General features: G+C 63.5%; 2 protein-coding genes across 10 annotated transcripts in view; one reads left to right on the forward strand and one right to left on the reverse strand.

Annotated features, from left to right (window-relative positions):
- CNOT4 (CCR4-NOT transcription complex subunit 4) overlaps positions 1 to 19,517 on the reverse strand; it is a 71,117-nt gene extending 51,600 nt beyond the window's left edge. For 2 of the 8 annotated variants that reach the window (XM_069763181.1, XM_069763179.1), the window contains exon 1: positions 19,248 to 19,481. The gene's annotated coding sequence lies outside the window, so the exon portion shown is untranslated. Of the gene's footprint in view, positions 1 to 19,247 lie in introns of all 8 variants that reach the window. The other 6 variants (XM_069763183.1, XM_069763176.1, XM_069763180.1 and 3 more) reach the window with 6 other exon arrangements.
- Positions 19,518 to 20,260: 743 nt separating this feature from the next.
- The window catches only part of NUP205 (nucleoporin 205), a 35,777-nt gene continuing 34,066 nt past the window's right edge, over positions 20,261 to 21,971 (forward strand). Inside the window, exons 1-2 of one of the 2 annotated variants that reach the window (XM_069763185.1) lie at positions 20,261 to 20,393; positions 20,739 to 20,881. In XM_069763185.1, the coding sequence (XP_069619286.1) occupies positions 20,366 to 20,393; positions 20,739 to 20,881 (171 nt within the window). In that variant the 5' untranslated portion in view covers positions 20,261 to 20,365. Of the gene's footprint in view, positions 20,394 to 20,511; positions 20,606 to 20,738; positions 20,882 to 21,971 lie in introns of those variants that run through there. The other variant, XM_069763186.1, reaches the window with a different exon arrangement.

Genomic DNA, 21,971 nt, shown 5'->3' on the forward strand with positions numbered 1-21,971 from the left:
GTGTGGACATGGTGCGGTTCCCGGCTGTGTGGACATGGTGCGGTTCCCGGCTGTGTGGACATGGTGCGGTTCCCGGCTGTGTGGACATGGTGCGGTTCCCGGCTGTGTGGACATGGTGCGGTTCCCGGCTGTGTGGACATGGTGCGGTTCCCGGCTGTGTGGACATGGTGCGGTTCCCGGCTGTGTGGACATGGTGCGGTTCCCGGCTGTGTGGACATGGTGCGGTTCCCGGCTGTGTGGACATGGTGCGGTTCCCGGCTGTGTGGACATGGTGCGGTTCCCGGCTGTGTGGACATGGTGCGGTTCCCGGCTGTGTGGACATGGTGCGGTTCCCGGCTGTGTGGACATGGTGCGGTTCCCGGCTGTGTGGACATGGTGCGGTTCCCGGCTGTGTGGACATGGTGCGGTTCCCGGCTGTGTGGACATGGTGCGGTTCCCGGCTGTGTGGACATGGTGCGGTTCCCGGCTGTGTGGACATGGTGCGGTTCCCGGCTGTGTGGACATGGTGCGGTTCCCGGCTGTGTGGACATGGTGCGGTTCCCGGCTGTGTGGACATGGTGCGGTTCCCGGCTGTGTGGACATGGTGCGGTTCCCGGCTGTGTGGACATGGTGCGGTTCCCGGCTGTGTGGACATGGTGCGGTTCCCGGCTGTGTGGACATGGTGCGGTTCCCGGCTGTGTGGACATGGTGCGGTTCCCGGCTGTGTGGACATGGTGCGGTTCCCGGCTGTGTGGACATGGTGCGGTTCCCGGCTGTGTGGACATGGTGCGGTTCCCGGCTGTGTGGACATGGTGCGGTTCCCGGCTGTGTGGACATGGTGCGGTTCCCGGCTGTGTGGACATGGTGCGGTTCCCGGCTGTGTGGACATGGTGCGGTTCCCGGCTGTGTGGACATGGTGCGGTTCCCGGCTGTGTGGACATGGTGCGGTTCCCGGCTGTGTGGACATGGTGCGGTTCCCGCCTGTGTGGACATGGTGCGGTTCCCGGCTGTGTGGACATGGTGCGGTTCCCGGCTGTGTGGACATGGTGCGGTTCCCGGCTGTGTGGACATGGTGCGGTTCCCGGCTGTGTGGACATGGTGCGGTTCCCGGCTGTGTGGACATGGTGCGGTTCCCGGCTGTGTGGACATGGTGCGGTTCCCGGCTGTGTGGACATGGTGCGGTTCCCGGCTGTGTGGACATGGTGCGGTTCCCGGCTGTGTGGACATGGTGCGGTTCCCGGCTGTGTGGACATGGTGCGGTTCCCGGCTGTGTGGACATGGTGCGGTTCCCGGCTGTGTGGACATGGTGCGGTTCCCGGCTGTGTGGACATGGTGCGGTTCCCGGCTGTGTGGACATGGTGCGGTTCCCGGCTGTGTGGACATGGTGCGGTTCCCGGCTGTGTGGACATGGTGCGGTTCCCGGCTGTGTGGACATGGTGCGGTTCCCGGCTGTGTGGACATGGTGCGGTTCCCGGCTGTGTGGACATGGTGCGGTTCCCGGCTGTGTGGACATGGTGCGGTTCCCGGCTGTGTGGACATGGTGCGGTTCCCGGCTGTGTGGACATGGTGCGGTTCCCGGCTGTGTGGACATGGTGCGGTTCCCGGCTGTGTGGACATGGTGCGGTTCCCGGCTGTGTGGACATGGTGCGGTTCCCGGCTGTGTGGACATGGTGCGGTTCCCGGCTGTGTGGACATGGTGCGGTTCCCGGCTGTGTGGACATGGTGCGGTTCCCGGCTGTGTGGACATGGTGCGGTTCCCGGCTGTGTGGACATGGTGCGGTTCCCGGCTGTGTGGACATGGTGCGGTTCCCGGCTGTGTGGACATGGTGCGGTTCCCGGCTGTGTGGACATGGTGCGGTTCCCGGCTGTGTGGACATGGTGCGGTTCCCGGCTGTGTGGACATGGTGCGGTTCCCGGCTGTGTGGACATGGTGCGGTTCCCGGCTGTGTGGACATGGTGCGGTTCCCGGCTGTGTGGACATGGTGCGGTTCCCGGCTGTGTGGACATGGTGCGGTTCCCGGCTGTGTGGACATGGTGCGGTTCCCGGCTGTGTGGACATGGTGCGGTTCCCGGCTGTGTGGACATGGTGCGGTTCCCGGCTGTGTGGACATGGTGCGGTTCCCGGCTGTGTGGACATGGTGCGGTTCCCGGCTGTGTGGACATGGTGCGGTTCCCGGCTGTGTGGACATGGTGCGGTTCCCGGCTGTGTGGACATGGTGCGGTTCCCGGCTGTGTGGACATGGTGCGGTTCCCGGCTGTGTGGACATGGTGCGGTTCCCGGCTGTGTGGACATGGTGCGGTTCCCGGCTGTGTGGACATGGTGCGGTTCCCGGCTGTGTGGACATGGTGCGGTTCCCGGCTGTGTGGACATGGTGCGGTTCCCGGCTGTGTGGACATGGTGCGGTTCCCGGCTGTGTGGACATGGTGCGGTTCCCGGCTGTGTGGACATGGTGCGGTTCCCGGCTGTGTGGACATGGTGCGGTTCCCGGCTGTGTGGACATGGTGCGGTTCCCGGCTGTGTGGACATGGTGCGGTTCCCGGCTGTGTGGACATGGTGCGGTTCCTGTAGAGGCCGGGCTGTGTGTACATGGTGCGGTTCCGGGCTGTGTGGACATGGTGAGGCTCCGGGCTGTGTGGACATGGTGAGGCTCCGGGCTGTGTGGACATGGTGAGGCTCCGGGCTGTGTGGACATGGTGAGGCTCCGGGCTGTGTGGACATGGTGAGGTGCCGGGCTGTGGACATGGTGCGGTTCCGGGCTGTGGACATGGTGCGGTTCCTGTAGAGGCCGGGCTGTGTGGACATGGTGCGGTTCCGGGCTGTGTGGACATGGTGCGGTTCCGGGCTGTGTGGACATGGTGCGGTTCCGGGCTGTGTGGACATGGTGCGGTTCCGGGCTGTGTGGACATGGTGCGGTTCCGGGCTGTGTGGACATGGTGCGGTTCCGGGCTGTGTGGACATGGTGCGGTTCCGGGCTGTGTGGACATGGTGCGGTTCCGGGCTGTGTGGACATGCTGAGGTTCCGGGCTGTGTGGACATGCTGAGGTTCCGGGCTGTGTGGACATGGTGAGGTTCCGGGCTGTGTGGACATGGTGAGGTTCCGGGCTGTGTGGACATGGTGAGGTTCCGGGCTGTGTGGACATGGTGCGGTTCCCGGCTGTGTGGACATGGTGCGGTTCCCGGCTGTGGACATGGTGCGGTTCCCGGCTGTGTGGACATGGTGCGGTTCCCGGCTGTGTGGACATGGTGCGGTTCCCGGCTGTGTGGACATGGTGCGGTTCCCGGCTGTGTGCACATGGTGCGGTTCCCGGCTGTGTGGACATGGTGCGGTTCCCGGCTGTGTGGACATGGTGCGGTTCCCGGCTGTGTGGACATGGTGCGGTTCCCGGCTGTGTGGACATGGTGCGGTTCTGGGAGAGGCCGGGCTGTGTGGACATGGTGCGCTTCCGGGCTGTGGACATGGTGCGGTTCCGGGACAGGTCGGGCTGTGTGTACATGGTGCGGTTCCGGGCTGTGTGTACATGGTGCGGTTCCCGGCTGTGTGGACATGGTGCGGTTCCGGGCTGTGGACATGGTGCGGTTCCCGGCTGTGTGGACATGGTGCGGTTCCGGGCTGTGGACATGGTGCGGTTCCGGGACAGGCCGGGCTGTGTGGACATGGTGCGGTTCCCGGCTGTGTGTACATGGTGCGGCTCCCGGCTGTGTGGACATGGTGCGGTTCCCGGCTGTGTGGACATGGTGCGGTTCCCGGCTGTGTGGACATGGTGCGGTTCCCGGCTGTGTGGACATGGTGCGGTTCCCGGCTGTGTGGACATGGTGCGGTTCCCGGCTGTGTGGACATGGTGCGGTTCCCGGCTGTGTGGACATGGTGCGGTTCCCGGCTGTGTGGACATGGTGCGGTTCTGGGAGAGGCCGGGCTGTGTGTACATGGTGCGGTTCCCGGCTGTGTGGACATGGTGCGGTTCCCGGCTGTGTGGACATGGTGCGGTTCCGGGCTGTGTGGACATGGTGCGGTTCCGGGCTGTGTGGACATGGTGCGGTTCTGGGAGAGGCCGGGCTGTGTGGACATGGTGCGGTTCCGGGCTGTGGACATGGTGCGGTTCCGGGACAGGCCGGGCTGTGTGGACATGGTGCGGTTCCGGGCTGTGTGGACATGGTGCGGTTCCGGGCTGTGTGGACATGGTGCGGTTCCGGGACAGGCCGGGCTGTGTGGACATGGGGCGGTTCCGGGACAGGCCGGGCTGTGTGGACATGGTGCGGTTCCGGGACAGGCCGGGCTGTGTGGACATGGTGCGGTTCCGGGCTGTGGACATGGTGCGGTTCCGGGACAGGCCGGGCTGTGTGGACATGGTGCGGTTCCGGGCTGTGTACATGGTGCGGTTCCGGGACAGGCCGGGCTGTGTGTACATGGTGCGGTTCCCGGCTGTGTGGACATGGTGCGGTTCCGGGACAGGCCGGGCTGTGTACATGGTGCGGTTCCGGGCTGTGTGGACATGGTGCGGTTCTGGTAGAGGCCGGGCTGTGTACATGGTGCGGTTCCGGGCTGTGTGGACATGGTGCGGTTCCTGTAGAGGCCGGGCTGTGTGGACATGGTGCGGTTCCGGGCTGTGTGGACATGGTGCGGTTCCGGGCTGTGTGGACATGGTGCGGTTCCCGGCTGTGTGGACATGGTGCGGTTCCCGGCTGTGTGGACATGGTGCGGTTCCCGGCTGTGTGGACATGGTGCGGTTCCCGGCTGTGTGGACATGGTGCGGTTCCCGGCTGTGTGGACATGGTGCGGTTCCCGGCTGTGTGGACATGGTGCGGTTCCCGGCTGTGTGGACATGGTGCGGTTCCCGGCTGTGTGGACATGGTGCGGTTCCCGGCTGTGTGGACATGGTGCGGTTCCCGGCTGTGTGGACATGGTGCGGTTCCCGGCTGTGTGGACATGGTGCGGTTCCCGGCTGTGTGGACATGGTGCGGTTCCCGGCTGTGTGGACATGGTGCGGTTCCCGGCTGTGTGGACATGGTGCGGTTCCCGGCTGTGTGGACATGGTGCGGTTCCCGGCTGTGTGGACATGGTGCGGTTCCCGGCTGTGTGGACATGGTGCGGTTCCCGGCTGTGTGGACATGGTGCGGTTCCTGTAGAGGCCGGGCTGTGTGGACATGGTGCGGTTCCGGGCTGTGTGGACATGGTGCGGTTCTGGGAGAGGCCGGGCTGTGTGGACATGGTGCGGTTCCGGGCTGTGTGGACATGGTGCGGTTCCGGGACAGGCCGGGCTGTGTGGACATGGTGCGGTTCCGGGCTGTGTGGACATGGTGCGGTTCCAAGCTGTGTGGACATGGTGCGGTTCTGGGAGAGGCCGGGCTGTGTGTACATGGTGCGGTTTACGGCTGTGTGGACATGGTGCGGTTCTGGGTTGTGTACATGGTGCGGTTCCTGTAGAGGCCGGGCTGTGTGGACATGGTGCGGTTCCGGGCTGTGTGGACATGGTGCGGTTCTGGGAGAGGCCGGGCTGTGTGGACATGGTGCGGTTCCGGGCTGTGTGGACATGGTGCGGTTCCGGGACAGGCCGGGCTGTGTGGACATGGTGCGGTTCCGGGCTGTGGACATGGTGCGGTTCCGGGACAGGCCGGGCTGTGTGGACATGGTGCGGTTCCGGGCTGTGTACATGGTGCGGTTCCGGGCTGTGGACATGGTGCGGTTCCAGGACAGGCCGGGCTGTGGAAATGGTGCGGTTCCGGGACAGGCCGGGCTGTGTGTACATGGTGCGGTTCCCGGCTGTGTGGACATGGTGCGGTTCCGGGACAGGCCGGGCTGTGTACATGGTGCCGTTCCGGGCTGTGTGGACATGGTGCGGTTCTGGTAGAGGCCGGGCTGTGTACATGGTGCGGTTCCGGGCTGTGTGGACATGGTGCGGTTCCTGTAGAGGCCGGGCTGTGTGGACATGGTGCGGTTCCGGGCTGTGTGGACATGGTGCGGCTCCCGGCTGTGTGGACATGGTGCGGTTCCGGGCTGTGTGTACATGGTGCGGTTCTGGGAGAGGCCGGGCTGTGTGTACATGGTGCGGTTCCCGGCTGTGTGAACATGGTGCGGTTCCGGGACAGGCCGGGCTGTGTGGACATGGTGCGGTTCCGGGCTGTGTGGACATGGTGCGGTTCTGGGAGAGGCCGGGCTGTGTGGACATGGTGCGGTTCCCGGCTGTGTGGACATGGTGCGGTTCCCGGCTGTGTGGACATGGTGCGGTTCCCGGCTGTGTGGACATGGTGCGGTTCCCGGCTGTGTGGACATGGTGCGGTTCCCGGCTGTGTGGACATGGTGCGGTTCCCGGCTGTGTGGACATGGTGCGGTTCCCGGCTGTGTGGACATGGTGCGGTTCCCGGCTGTGTGGACATGGTGCGGTTCCCGGCTGTGTGGACATGGTGCGGTTCCCGGCTGTGTGGACATGGTGCGGTTCCCGGCTGTGTGGACATGGTGCGGTTCCTGTAGAGGCCGGGCTGTGTGTACATGGTGCGGTTCCGGGCTGTGTGGACATGGTGAGGTTCCGGGCTGTGTGGACATGGTGAGGCTCCGGGCTGTGTGGACATGGTGAGGCTCCGGGCTGTGTGGACATGGTGAGGCTCCGGGCTGTGTGGACATGGTGAGGTGCCGGGCTGTGGACATGGTGCGGTTCCGGGCTGTGGACATGGTGCGGTTCCTGTAGAGGCCGGGCTGTGTGGACATGGTGCGGTTCCGGGCTGTGTGGACATGGTGCGGTTCCGGGCTGTGTGGACATGGTGCGGTTCCGGGCTGTGTGGACATGGTGCGGTTCCGGGCTGTGTGGACATGGTGCGGTTCCGGGCTGTGTGGACATGGTGCGGTTCCGGGCTGTGTGGACATGCTGAGGTTCCGGGCTGTGTGGACATGCTGAGGTTCCGGGCTGTGTGGACATGGTGAGGTTCCGGGCTGTGTGGACATGGTGAGGTTCCGGGCTGTGTGGACATGGTGAGGTTCCGGGCTGTGTGGACATGGTGAGGTTCCGGGCTGTGTGGACATGGTGCGGTTCCCGGCTGTGTGGACATGGTGCGGTTCCCGGCTGTGGACATGGTGCGGTTCCCGGCTGTGTGGACATGGTGCGGTTCCCGGCTGTGTGGACATGGTGCGGTTCCCGGCTGTGTGCACATGGTGCGGTTCCCGGCTGTGTGCACATGGTGCGGTTCCCGGCTGTGTGGACATGGTGCGGTTCCCGGCTGTGTGGACATGGTGCGGTTCCCGGCTGTGTGGACATGGTGCGGTTCCCGGCTGTGTGGACATGGTGCGGTTCCCGGCTGTGTGGACATGGTGCGGTTCCCGGCTGTGTGGACATGGTGCGGTTCCCGGCTGTGTGGACATGGTGCGGTTCCCGGCTGTGTGGACATGGTGCGGTTCCCGGCTGTGTGGACATGGTGCGGTTCCCGGCTGTGTGGACATGGTGCGGTTCCCGGCTGTGTGGACATGGTGCGGTTCCCGGCTGTGTGGACATGGTGCGGTTCCCGGCTGTGTGGACATGGTGCCGTTCCCGGCTGTGTGGACATGGTGCGGTTCTGGGAGAGGCCGGGCTGTGTGTACATGGTGCGGTTCCCGGCTGTGTGGACATGGTGCGGTTCCGGGCTGTGGACATGGTGCGGTTCCGGGCTGTGTGGACATGGTGCGGTTCTGGGAGAGGCCGGGCTGTGTGGACATGGTGCGGTTCCGGGCTGTGGACATGGTGCGGTTCCGGGACAGGCCGGGCTGTGTGGACATGGTGCGGTTCCGGGCTGTGTGGACATGGTGCGGTTCCGGGCTGTGTGGACATGGTGCGGTTCCGGGACAGGCCGGGCTGTGTGGACATGGGGCGGTTCCGGGACAGGCCGGGCTGTGTGGACATGGTGCGGTTCCGGGACAGGCCGGGCTGTGTGGACATGGTGCGGTTCCGGGCTGTGGACATGGTGCGGTTCCGGGACAGGCCGGGCTGTGTGGACATGGTGCGGTTCCGGGCTGTGGACATGGTGCGGTTCCGGGCTGTGGACATGGTGCGGTTCCGGGACAGGCCGGGCTGTGGAAATGGTGCGGTTCCGGGACAGGCCGGGCTGTGTGTACATGGTGCGGTTCCCGGCTGTGTGGACATGGTGCGGTTCCGGGACAGGCCGGGCTGTGTACATGGTGCGGTTCCGGGCTGTGTGGACATGGTGCGGTTCTGGTAGAGGCCGGGCTGTGTACATGGTGCGGTTCCGGGCTGTGTGGACATGGTGCGGTTCCTGTAGAGGCCGGGCTGTGTGGACATGGTGCGGTTCCGGGCTGTGTGGACATGGTGCGGTTCTGGGAGAGGCCGGGCTGTGTGGACATGGTGCGGTTCCGGGCTGTGTGGACATGGTGCGGTTCCGGGACAGGCCGGGCTGTGTGGACATGGTGCGGTTCCGGGCTGTGTGGACATGGTGCGGTTCCAAGCTGTGTGGACATGGTGCGGTTCTGGGAGAGGCCGGGCTGTGTGTACATGGTGCGGTTCCCGGCTGTGTGGACATGGTGCGGTTCTGGGTTGTGTACATGGTGCGGTTCCTGTAGAGGCCGGGCTGTGTGGACATGGTGCGGTTCCGGGCTGTGTGGACATGGTGCGGTTCTGGGAGAGGCCGGGCTGTGTGGACATGGTGCGGTTCCGGGCTGTGTGGACATGGTGCGGTTCCGGGACAGGCCGGGCTGTGTGGACATGGTGCGGTTCCGGGCTGTGGACATGGTGCGGTTCCGGGACAGGCCGGGCTGTGTGGACATGGTGCGGTTCCGGGCTGTGTACATGGTGCGGTTCCGGGCTGTGGACATGGTGCGGTTCCGGGACAGGCCGGGCTGTGGAAATGGTGCGGTTCCGGGACAGGCCGGGCTGTGTGTACATGGTGCGGTTCCCGGCTGTGTGGACATGGTGCGGTTCCGGGACAGGCCGGGCTGTGTACATGGTGCGGTTCCGGGCTGTGTGGACATGGTGCGGTTCTGGTAGAGGCCGGGCTGTGTACATGGTGCGGTTCCGGGCTGTGTGGACATGGTGCGGTTCCTGTAGAGGCCGGGCTGTGTGGACATGGTGCGGTTCCGGGCTGTGTGGACATGGTGCGGTTCTGGGAGAGGCCGGGTTGTGTGGACATGGTGCGGTTCCGGGCTGTGTGGACATGGTGCGGTTCCGGGACAGGCCGGGCTGTGTGGACATGGTGCGGTTCCGGGCTGTGTGGACATGGTGCGGTTCCAAGCTGTGTGGACATGGTGCGGTTCTGGGAGAGGCCGGGCTGTGTGTACATGGTGCGGTTCCCGGCTGTGTGGACATGGTGCGGTTCTGGGTTGTGTACATGGTGCGGTTCCTGTAGAGGCCGGGCTGTGTGGACATGGTGCGGTTCCGGGCTGTGTGGACATGGTGCGGTTCTGGGAGAGGCCGGGCTGTGTGGACATGGTGCGGTTCCGGGCTGTGTGGACATGGTGCGGTTCCGGGACAGGCCGGGCTGTGTGGACATGGTGCGGTTCCGGGCTGTGTGGACATGGTGCGGTTCTGGGCTGTGTGGACATGGTGCGGTTCTGGGAGAGGCCGGGCTGTGTGTACATGGTGCGGTTCCCGGCTGTGTGGACATGGTGCGGTTCTGGGTTGTGTACATGGTGCGGTTCTGGGAGAAGCCGGGCTGTGTGTACATGGTGCGGTTCCCGGCTGTGTGGAAATGGTGCGGTTCTGGGCTGTGTGGACATGGTGCGGTTCTGGGCTGTGTGTACATGGTGCGGTTCTGGGAGAGGCCGGGCTGTGTGGACATGGTGCGGTTCCCGGCTGTGTGGACATGGTGCGGTTCCGGGCTGTGTGGACATGGTGCGGTTCTGGGAGAGGCCGGGCTGTGTGGACATGGTGCGGTTCCCGGCTGTGTGGACATGGTGCGGTTCCGGGCTGTGTGGACATGGTGCGGTTCTGGGCTGTGTGGACATGGTGCGGTTCTGGGAGAGGCCGGGCTGTGTGTACATGGTGCGGTTCCCGGCTGTGTGGACATGGTGCGGTTCCGGGCTGTGTACATGGTGCGGTTCTGGGAGAGGCCGGGCTGTGTGTACATGGTGTGGTTCCCGGCTGTGTGGACATGGTGCGGTTCCGGGCTGTGTGGACATGGTGCGGTTCTGGGCTGTGTGTACATGGTGCGGTTCTGGGAGAGGCCGGGCTGTGTGGACATGGTGCGGTTCCGGGCTGTGTGGACATGGTGCGGTTCTGGGAGAGGCCGGGCTGTGTGTACATGGTGCGGTTCCCGGCTGTGTGGACATGGTGCGGTTCCGGGCTGTGTGGACATGGTGCGGTTCTGGGCTGTGTGTACATGGTGCGGTTCTGGGAGAGGCCGGGCTGTGTGGACATGGTGCGGTTCCCGGCTGTGTGGACATGGTGCGGTTCCGGGCTGTGTGGACATGGTGCGGTTCCGGGCTGTGTGGACATGGTGCGGTTCTGGGAGAGGCCGGGCTGTGTGGACATGGTGCGGTTCCCGGCTGTGTGGACATGGTGCGGTTCCGGGCTGTGTGGACATGGTGCGGTTCTGGGCTGTGTGGACATGGTGCGGTTCTGGTAGAGGCCGGGCTGTGTACATGGTGCGGTTCCGGGCTGTGTGGACATGGTGCGGTTCCTGTAGAGGCCGGGCTGTGTGGACATGGTGCGGTTCCGGGCTGTGTGGACATGGTGCGGTTCTGGGAGAGGCCGGGCTGTGTGAACATGGTGCGGTTCCGGGCTGTGTGGACATGGTGCGGTTCCGGGACAGGCCGGGCTGTGTGGACATGGTGCGGTTCCGGGCTGTGTGGACATGGTGCGGTTCCAAGCTGTGTGGACATGGTGCGGTTCTGGGAGAGGCCGGGCTGTGTGTACATGGTGCGGTTCCCGGCTGTGTGGACATGGTGCGGTTCTGGGTTGTGTACATGGTGCGGTTCCTGTAGAGGCCGGGCTGTGTGGACATGGTGCGGTTCCGGGCTGTGTGGACATGGTGCGGTTCTGGGAGAGGCCGGGCTGTGTGGACATGGTGCGGTTCCGGGCTGTGTGGACATGGTGCGGTTCCGGGACAGGCCGGGCTGTGTGGACATGGTGCGGTTCCGGGCTGTGTGGACATGGTGCGGTTCTGGGCTGTGTGGACATGGTGCGGTTCTGGGAGAGGCCGGGCTGTGTGTACATGGTGCGGTTCCCGGCTGTGTGGACATGGTGCGGTTCTGGGTTGTGTACATGGTGCGGTTCTGGGAGAAGCCGGGCTGTGTGTACATGGTGCGGTTCCCGGCTGTGTGGACATGGTGCGGTTCTGGGCTGTGTGGACATGGTGCGGTTCTGGGCTGTGTGGACATGGTGCGGTTCTGGGAGAGGCCGGGCTGTGTGGACATGGTGCGGTTCCCGGCTGTGTGGACATGGTGCGGTTCCGGGCTGTGTGGACATGGTGCGGTTCTGGGAGAGGCCGGGCTGTGTGGACATGGTGCGGTTCCCGGCTGTGTGGACATGGTGCGGTTCCGGGCTGTGTGGACATGGTGCGGTTCTGGGCTGTGTGGACATGGTGCGGTTCTGGGAGAGGCCGGGCTGTGTGTACATGGTGCGGTTCCCGGCTGTGTGGACATGGTGCGGTTCCGGGCTGTGTGGACATGGTGCGGTTCTGGGCTGTGTGTACATGGTGCGGTTCTGGGCTGTGTGTACATGGTGCGGTTCTGGGCTGTGTGTACATGGTGCGGTTCTGGGAGAGGCCGGGCTGTGTGGACATGGTGCGGTTCCCGGCTGTGTGGACATGGTGCGGTTCCGGGCTGTGTGGACATGGTGCGGTTCCGGGCTGTGTGGACATGGTGCGGTTCTGGGAGAGGCCGGGCTGTGTGGACATGGTGCGGTTCCCGGCTGTGTGGACATGGTGCGGTTCCGGGCTGTGTGGACATGGTGCGGTTCTGGGCTGTGTGTACATGGTGCGGTTCTGGGAGAGGCCGGGCTGTGTGTACATGGTGCGGTTCCCGGCTGTGTGAACATGGTGCGGTTCCGGGACAGGCCGGGCTGTGTGGACATGGTGCGGTTCCGGGCTGTGTGGACATGGTGCGGTTCTGGGAGAGGCCGGGCTGTGTGGACATGGTGCGGTTCCCGGCTGTGTGGACATGGTGCGGTTCCCGGCTGTGTGGACATGGTGCGGTTCCCGGCTGTGTGGACATGGTGCGGTTCCCGGCTGTGTGGACATGGTGCGGTTCCCGGCTGTGTGGACATGGTGCGGTTCCCGGCTGTGTGGACATGGTGCGGTTCTGGGAGAGGCCGGGCTGTGTGTACATGGTGCGGTTCCCGGCTGTGTGGACATGGTGCGGTTCCGGGCTGTGGACATGGTGCGGTTCCGGGCTGTGTGGACATGGTGCGGTTCTGGGAGAGGCCGGGCTGTGTGGACATGGTGCGGTTCCGGGCTGTGGACATGGTGCGGTTCCGGGACAGGCCGGGCTGTGTGGACATGGTGCGGTTCCGGGCTGTGTGGACATGGTGCGGTTCCGGGACAGGCCGGGCTGTGTGGACATGGGGCGGTTCCGGGACAGGCCGGGCTGTGTGGACATGGTGCGGTTCCGGGACAGGCCGGGCTGTGTGGACATGGTGCGGTTCCGGGACAGGCCGGGCTGTGTGGACATGGTGCGGTTCCGGGCTGTGGACATGGTGCGGTTCCGGGACAGGCCGGGCTGTGTGGACATGGTGCGGTTCCGGGCTGTGTACATGGTGCGGTTCCGGGCTGTGGACATGGTGCGGTTCCGGGACAGGCCGGGCTGTGGACATGGTGCGGTTCCGGGACAGGCCGGGCTGTGTGGACATGGTGCGGTTCCCGGCTGTGTGGACATGGTGCGGTTCCGGGACAGGCCGGGCTGTGTACATGGTGCGGTTCCGGGCTGTGTGGACATGGTGCGGTTCTGGTAGAGGCCGGGCTGTGTACATGGTGCGGTTCCGGGCTGTGTGGACATGGTGCGGTTCCTGTAGAGGCCGGGCTGTGTGGACATGGTGCGGTTCCGGGCTGTGTGGACATGGTGCGGTTCTGGGAGAGGCCGGGCTGTGTGGACATGGTGCGGTTCCGGGCTGTGTGGACATGGTGCGGTTCCGGGACAGGCCGGGCTGTGTGGACATGGTGCGGTTCCGGGCTGTGTGGACATGGTGCGGTTCCGGGCTGTGTGGACATGGTGCGGTTCCGGGCTGTGTGGACATGGTGCGGTTCCGGGCTGTGTGGACATGGTGCGGTTCTGGGAGAGGCCGGGCTGTGTGGACATGGTGCGGTTCCCGGCTGTGTGGACATGGTGCGGTTCTGGGTTGTGTACATGGTGCGGTTCTGGGAGAGGCCGGGCTGTGTGTACATGGTGCGGTTCCCGGCTGTGTGGACATGGTGCGGTTCCGGGCTGTGTGGACATGGTGCGGTTCTGGGCTGTGTGTACATGGTGCGGTTCTGGGAGAGGCCGGGCTGTGTGGACATGGTGCGGTTCCCGGCTGTGTGGACATGGTGCGGTTCCGGGCTGTGTGGACATGGTGCGGTTCTGGGAGAGGCCGGGCTGTGTGGACATGGTGCGGTTCCCGGCTGTGTGGACATGGTGCGGTTCCGGGCTGTGTGGACATGGTGCGGTTCCGGGCTGTGTGGACATGGTGCGGTTCTGGGAGAGGCCGGGCTGTGTGTACATGGTGCGGTTCCCGGCTGTGTGAACATGGTGCGGTTCCGGGACAGGCCGGGCTGTGTGGACATGGTGCGGTTCCGGGCTGTGTGGACATGGTGCGGTTCTGGGAGAGGCCGGGCTGTGTGGACATGGTGCGGTTCCCGGCTGTGTGGACATGGTGCGGTTCCCGGCTGTGTGGACATGGTGCGGTTCCCGGCTGTGTGGACATGGTGCGGTTCCCGGCTGTGTGGACATGGTGCGGTTCTGGGAGAGGCCGGGCTGTGTGTACATGGTGCGGTTCCCGGCTGTGTGGACATGGTGCGGTTCTGGGCTGTGGACATGGTGCGGTTCCGGGCTGTGTGGACATGGTGCGGTTCTGGGAGAGGCCGGGCTGTGTGGACATGGTGCGGTTCCGGGCTGTGGACATGGTGCGGTTCCGGGACAGGCCGGGCTGTGTGGACATGTTGCGGTTCCGGGCTGTGTGGACATGGTGCGGTTCTGGGCTGTGTGGACATGGTGCGGTTCCGGGACAGGCCGGGCTGTGTGGACATGGGGCGGTTCCGGGACAGGCCGGGCTGTGTGGACATGGTGCGGTTCCGGGACAGGCCGGGCTGTGTGGACATGGTGCGGTTCCGGGCTGTGGACATGGTGCGGTTCCGGGACAGGCCGGGCTGTGTGGACATGGTGCGGTTCCGGGCTGTGTACATGGTGCGGTTCCGGGCTGTGGACATGGTGCGGTTCCGGGACAGGCCGGGCTGTGGACATGGTGCGGTTCCGGGACAGGCCGGGCTGTGTGGACATGGTGCGGTTCCGGGACAGGCCGGGCTGTGTGGACATGGTGCGGTTCCGGGACAGGCCGGGCTGTGTGGACATGGTGCGGTTCCGGGACAGGCCGGGCTGTGTGGACATGGTGCGGTTCCGGGACAGGCCGGGCTGTGTGGACATGGTGCGGTTCCCGGCTGTGTGGACATGGTGCGGTTCCGGGACAGGCCGGGCTGTGTGGACATGGTGCAGTTCCGGGCTGTGTGGACATGGTGCGGTTCCGGGCTGTGGACATGGTGCGGTTCCCAGCTGTGTGGACATGGTGCGGTTCCAGGCTGTGTGTACATGGTGCGGTTCTGGGCTGTGTGTACATGGTGCGGTTCTGGGAGAGGCCGGGCTGTGTGTACATGGTGCGGTTCCCGGCTGTGTGGACATGGTGCGGTTCCGGGACAGGCCGGGCTGTGGACATGGCGCGGTTCCCGGCTGTGTGGACATGGTGCGGTTCCGGGCTGTGTGGACATGGTGCGATTCCGGGACAGGCCGGGCTGTGTGGACATGGTGCGGTTCCCGGCTGTGTGGACATGGTGCGGTTCCGGGACAGGCCGGGCTGTGTGGACATGGTGCGGTTCCGGGCTGTGTGGACATGGTGCGGTTCCGGGCTGTGGACATGGTGCGGTTCCCGGCTGTGTGGACATGGTACGGTTCCGGGCTGTGTGTACATGGTGCGGTTCTGGGCTGTGTGGACATGGTGCGGTTCTGGGAGAGGCCGGGCTGTGTGTACATGGTGCGGTTCCCGGCTGTGTGGACATGGTGCGGTTCCGGGACAGGCCGGGCTGTGGACATGGTGCGGTTCCCGGCTGTGTGGACATGGTGCGGTTCCGGGCTGTGTGGACACGGTGCGGTTCCGGGACAGGCCGGGCTGTGGACATTGTGCGGTTCCCGGCTGTGTGGACATGGTGCGGTTCCGGGACAGGCCGGGCTGTGTGGACATGGTGCGGTTCCGGGACAGGCCGGGCTGTGTGGACATGGTGCGGTTCCGGGCTGTGGACATGGTGCGGTTCCGGGACAGGCCGGGCTGTGTGGACATGGTGCGGTTCCGGGCTGTGTACATGGTGCGGTTCCGGGCTGTGGACATGGTGCGGTTCCGGGACAGGCCGGGCTGTGGACATGGTGCGGTTCCGGGCTGTGTGGACATGGTGCGGTTCCGGGACAGGCCGGGCTGTGTGGACATGGTGCGGTTCCGGGCTGTGTGGACATGGTGCGGTTCCGGGCTGTGTGGACATGGTGCGGTTCCGGGCTGTGTGGACATGGTGCGGTTCCGGGACAGGCCGGGCTGTGTGGACATGGTGCGGTTCCGGGACAGGCCGGGCTGTGGACATGGTGCGGTTCCGGGACAGGCCGGGCTGTGGACATGGTGCGGTTCCCGGCTGTGTGGACATGGTGCGGTTCCGGGACAGGTCGGGCTGTGTGGACATGGTGCGGTTCCGGGACAGGCCGGGCTGTGTGGACATGGTGCGGTTCCGGGACAGGTCGGGCTGTGTGGACATGGTGCGGTTCCGGGACAGGCTGGGCTGTGTGGACATGGTGCGGTTCCCGGCTGTGTGGACATGGTGCGGTTCCCGGCTGTGTGGACATGGTGCGGTTCCGGGACAGGCCGGGCTGTGGACATGGTGCGGTTCCCGGCTGTGTGGACATGGTGCGGTTCCGGGCTGTGTGGACATGGTGCGGTTCCGGACAAGGCCGGGCTGTGTGGACATGGTGCGGTTCCGGGCTGTGGACATGGTGCGGTTCCGGGACAGGCCGGGCTGTGGACATGGTGCGGTTCCGGGCTGTGTGGACATGGTGCGGTTCCGGGACAGGCCGGGCTGTGTGGACATGGTGCGGTTCCGGGCTGTGTGGACATGGTGCGGTTCCGGGACAGGCCAGGCTGTGTGGACATGGTGCGGTTCCGGGACAGGCCGGGCTGTGGACATGGTGCGGTTCCGGGACAGGCCGGGCTGTGGACATGGTGCGGTTCCCGGCTGTGTGGACATGGTGCGGTTCCGGGACAGGTCGGGCTGTGTGGACATGGTGCGGTTCCGGGACAGGTCGGGCTGTGTGGACATGGTGCGGTTCCGGGACAGGTCGGGCTGTGTGGACATGGTGCGGTTCCGGGACAGGCTGGGCTGTGTGGACATGGTGCGGTTCCCGGCTGTGTGGACATGGTGCGGTTCCCGGCTGTGTGGACATGGTGCGGTTCCGGGACAGGCCGGGCTGTGGACATGGTGCGGTTCCCGGCTGTGTGGACATGGTGCGGTTCCGGGCTGTGTGGACATGGTGCGGTTCCGGGACAGGCTGGGCTGTGTGGACATGGTGCGGTTCCGGGACAGGCCGGGCTGTGTGGACATGGTGCGGTTCCGGGACAGGCCGGGCTGTGGACATGGTGCGGTTCCCGGCTGTGTGGACATGGTGCGGTTCCGGGACAGGCCGGGCTGTGGACATGGTGCGGTTCCCGGCTGTGTGGACATGGTGCGGTTCCGGGACAGGCCGGGCTGTGGACATGGTGCGGTTCCCGGCTGCGTGGACATGGTGCGGTTCCCGGCTGCGTGGACATGGTGCGGTTCCCGGCTGTGTGGACATGGTGCGGTTCCCGGCTGTGTGGACATGGTGCGGTTCCCGGCTGTGTGGACATGGTGCGGTTCCCGGCTGTGTGGACATGGTGCGGTTCCGGGACAGGCCGGGCTGTGTGGACATGGTGCGGTTCTGGGCTGTGTGGACATGGTGCGGTTCCCGGCTGTGTGGACATGGTGCGGTTTCGGGACAGGCCGGGCTGTGTGGACATGGTGCGGTTCCGGGACAGGCCGGGCTGTGGACATGGTGCGGTTCCCGGCTGTGTGGACATGGTGCGGTTCCGGGCTGTGGACATGGTGCGGTTCCGGGACAGGCCGGGCTGTGGACATGGTGCGGTTCCGGGCTGTGGACATGGTGCGGTTCCGGGACAGGCCGGGCTGTGTGGACATGGTGCGGTTCCGGGACAGGTCGGGCTGTGTGGACATGGTGCGGTTCCGGGACAGGTCGGGCTGTGTGGACATGGTGCGGTTCCGGGACAGGCTGGGCTGTGTGGACATGGTGCGGTTCCCGGCTGTGTGGACATGGTGCGGTTCCCGGCTGTGTGGACATGGTGCGGTTCCGGGACAGGCCGGGCTGTGGACATGGTGCGGTTCCCGGCTGTGTGGACATGGTGCGGTTCCGGGACAGGTCGGGCTGTGTGGACATGGTGCGGTTCCGGGACAGGTCGGGCTGTGTGGACATGGTGCGGTTCCGGGACAGGTCGGGCTGTGTGGACATGGTGCGGTTCCGGGACAGGCTGGGCTGTGTGGACATGGTGCGGTTCCCGGCTGTGTGGACATGGTGCGGTTCCCGGCTGTGTGGACATGGTGCGGTTCCGGGACAGGCCGGGCTGTGGACATGGTGCGGTTCCCGGCTGTGTGGACATGGTGCGGTTCCGGGCTGTGTGGACATGGTGCGGTTCCGGGACAGGCTGGGCTGTGTGGACATGGTGCGGTTCCGGGACAGGCCGGGCTGTGGACATGGTGCGGTTCCGGGACAGGCCGGGCTGTGGACATGGTGCGGTTCCCGGCTGTGTGGACATGGTGCGGTTCCGGGACAGGCCGGGCTGTGGACATGGTGCGGTTCCCGGCTGTGTGGACATGGTGCGGTTCCGGGACAGGCCGGGCTGTGGACATGGTGCGGTTCCCGGCTGCGTGGACATGGTGCGGTTCCCGGCTGCGTGGACATGGTGCGGTTCCCGGCTGCGTGGACATGGTGCGGTTCCCGGCTGTGTGGACATGGTGCGGTTCCCGGCTGTGTGGACATGGTGCGGTTCCGGGACAGGCCGGGCTGTGTGGACATGGTGCGGTTCTGGGCTGTGTGGACATGGTGCGGTTCCCGGCTGTGTGGACATGGTGCGGTTTCGGGACAGGCCGGGCTGTGTGGACATGGTGCGGTTCCGGGACAGGCCGGGCTGTGGACATGGTGCGGTTCCCGGCTGTGTGGACATGGTGCGGTTCCGGGCTGTGGACATGGTGCGGTTCCGGGACAGGCCGGGCTGTGGACATGGTGCGGTTCCGGGCTGTGGACATGGTGCGGTTCCGGGACAGGCCGGGCTGTGGACATGGTGCGGTTGCGGGACAGGCCGGGCTGTGTGGACATGGTGCGGTTCCGGGCTGTGTGGACATGGTGCGGTTCCCGGCTGTGTGGACATGGTGCGGTTCCGGGCTGTGTGGACATGGTGCGGTTCCGGGCTGTGGACATGGTGCGGTTCCGGGACAGGCCGGGCTGTGGACATGGTGCGGTTCCGGGACAGGCCGGGCTGTGTGGACATGGTGCGGTTCCGGGACAGGCCGGGCTGTGGACATGGTGCGGTTCCGGGACAGGCCGGGCTGTGTGGACATGGTGCGGTTCCGGGCTGTGTGGACATGGTGCGGTTCCGGGACAGGCCGGGCTGTGGACATGGTGCGGTTCCGGGACAGGCCGGGCTGTGTGGACATGGTGCGGTTCCGGGCTGTGTGGACATGGTGCGGTTCCCGGCTGTGTGGACATGGTGCGGTTCCGGGCTGTGGACATGGTGCGGTTCCGGGACAGGCCGGGCTGTGGACATGGTGCGGTTCCGGGACAGGCCGGGCTGTGTGGACATGGTGCGGTTCCCGGCTGTGTGGACATGGTGCGGTTCTGGGACAGGCCGGGCTGTGGACATGGTGCGGTTCCGGGCTGTGGACATGGTGCGGTTCCGGGCTGTGGACATGGTGCGGTTCCCGGCTGTGTGGACATGGTGCGGTTCCGGGACAGGCCGCATGTGTGTGCACAGGAGTCTGGAGGCCGCTCCCAGGCCCGGACAGGACGTGACAGAGGCTGCGGCCCGTGACAGGATCCCCCCGCTCCTCTTACCTCGCACCGCCTCCTGCGCCGGCCTGGCCGCTCACACTGGGTGCTGCTGGGATGGTAATGGCGGGCACTAGGGGGCGGACCAGCGGCTCCTCCTCCTTCTGTGGCAGTTTGTCGGAGCTCGGCGGATACGATCCGTGTGTGACCGACTTGATTCCGGGACAACGCTAGAAATACCCGGGGCCTGGCTGCTCCTGTCCGGGGATCTTCACCACCAGACGGCCACCATCTTACATTAGGGGGGGGACACAGTTCTGGCAGCTGAGGGAGGGGAAAACGAAATGCGCACGCGCAATGTGTTCCAGACGATAAAACGAGGCCGAAGCATGCGGCGCAGTGCACGATGGGAATCGTAGTCTCGACTGGAGAAGCAGCTGACGTATGGCAGAACTTTCCCTTCACTCTCCAGCTCTGGCACAGTCAGGAGTGTTCGCATAATCCTGCGACATATTTGCAAACAATACTATCTAATAATGCTAAACTATAAGGCTGGAATCTTCCGCAGTGTAACGAAAAAGAACTACATATCCCGACAATCATAGCGCAAAGTTTCATAGACCTCTTTACCGTAACAGAAAATGCTCCTTATTGCAACACAGAATTAATTTCGACTTTCTCCTCATGAAATGAACTGACGAGCCAGTCTCCTCAACTCTGCTTACATAGTAGCACCTGTGGCAATGACTTACGGGACTTGTAGTTTTGCCAGACTGGAATAAATACAACTCTATGTCATTTTGACTACATCTCCCACAATCCAGAGCGCTGCTGTCACGTGTTTACAAAGTCGGATGAAAGGAAACGAAGCCTTAAAAAAAAAGTAATGCCGCTGGGAAATGTAGTTTTTCACGTCCAAATTTTAAATGACACACCTCAGCTAGGACTACATCTCCCAGAAGCGCTTTCGTGCCGTCTTTTTGCGACAAAACGCTAAATAACATATCAAAACCGAAGAATCGCTCTCCATTCGGTAATCGTCTCACAGTCCAGCTCCGACAAGGAGGTTTAAGTTTTATTTTAATTAGAATTTGGACTTTTATTTGTGGTGCTGTCCGCACAGGCATTGGTGAAGACAGCCTAAAGTGAGCAGGCGGGTTCTGTCCGAGAAGTTCGGTCCCAAGATGGCAGCGCCGTTGGCGGTAAATTCAGGTAAAATGGTTAAAGAAGGTTCTGGTTTGTTGTTCGGTGTCCGTGTACGTGACAGATGTTCTTATCAGAGACCCGGTGACCCCGGATGTGTATGAGATATGGGGTCCTAACTCCAGGAGACTCACGTGGTGACCACAGCGGCAGAACAGTGAGTGCAGCTCTGCAGGGTAATGACACATACCTCTGCATAGGAGCTGCGTACACGGACAATGGTAGGAGAGACGTAAAGGGGTTTCCCATCCTATCCAATTGATCCTCGTGGCGTACAACAACTCCCAGGCTGCCCTGTAGTGTTGTGGATCCGTGGTGTATAAATGATAACGTACGATTTCTCATCGGTTCCAGGCGCCAGTCTGTGGGGTCCGTACAAGAACATCTGGACGGCGGTGGAGAACGCGCTGCTCAAAAGGCAACCGGAGGCCGCGCACGTCCTGGACCTGCTGCTAAAGAAGCACAAGCCGGACTTCATCTCCCTGTTCAAGAACCCGGTAAGTCTCAGTGCGGTCTGCATTGCACTCCAGAGCTGCACTCACTATTCTGCTGGTGCAGTCACTGTGTACATACATTACTGATCCTGAGTTACATCCTGTATTATACTCCAGAGCTGCACTCACTATTCTGCTGGTGCAGTCACTGTGTACATACATTACATTACTGATCCTGAGTTACATCCTGTATTATACCCCAGAGCTGCACTCACTATTCTGCTGGTGTAGTCACTGTGTACATACATTACTGATCCTGAGTTACATCCTGTATTATACTCCAGAGCTGCACTCACTATTCTGCTGGTGCAGTCACTGTGTACATACATTACATTACTGATCCTGAGTTACCTCCTGTATTATACTCCAGAGCTGCACTCACTATTCTGCTGGTGCAGTCACCGTGTACATACATTACATTACTGATCCTGAGTTACATCCTGTATTATACTCCAGAGCTGCACTCACTATTCTGCTGTCACTGTGTACATACATTACATTACTGATCCTGAGTTACATCCTGTATTATACTCCAGAGCTGCACTCACTATTCTGCTGGTGCAGTCACTGTGTACATACATTACATTACTGATCCTGAGTTACCTCCTGTATTATACTCCAGAGCTGCACTCACTATTCTGCTGGTGCAGTCACTGTGTACATACATTACATTACTGATCCTGAGTTACATCCTGTATTATACTCCAGAGCTGCACTCACTATTCTGCTGGTGTAGTCACTGTGTACATACATTACTGATCCTGAGTTACATCCTGTATTATACTCCAGAGCTGCACTCACTATTCTGCTGGTGTAGTCACTGTGTACATACATTACTGATCCTGAGTTACATCCTGTATTATACCCCAGAGCTGCACTCACTATTCTGCTGGTGCAGTCACTGTGTACATACATTACATTACTGATCCTGAGTTACCTCCTGTATTATACTCCAGAGCTGCACTCACTATTCTGCTGGTGCAGTCACTGTGTACATACATTACATTACTGATCCTGAGTTACATCCTGTATTATACCCCAGAGCTGCACTCACTATTCTGCTGGTGCAGTCACTGTGTACATACATTACATT

This window comes from Ranitomeya imitator, chromosome 4 (assembly GCF_032444005.1).
Source record: "Ranitomeya imitator isolate aRanImi1 chromosome 4, aRanImi1.pri, whole genome shotgun sequence".
NCBI lineage: Eukaryota > Metazoa > Chordata > Amphibia > Anura > Dendrobatidae > Ranitomeya > Ranitomeya imitator.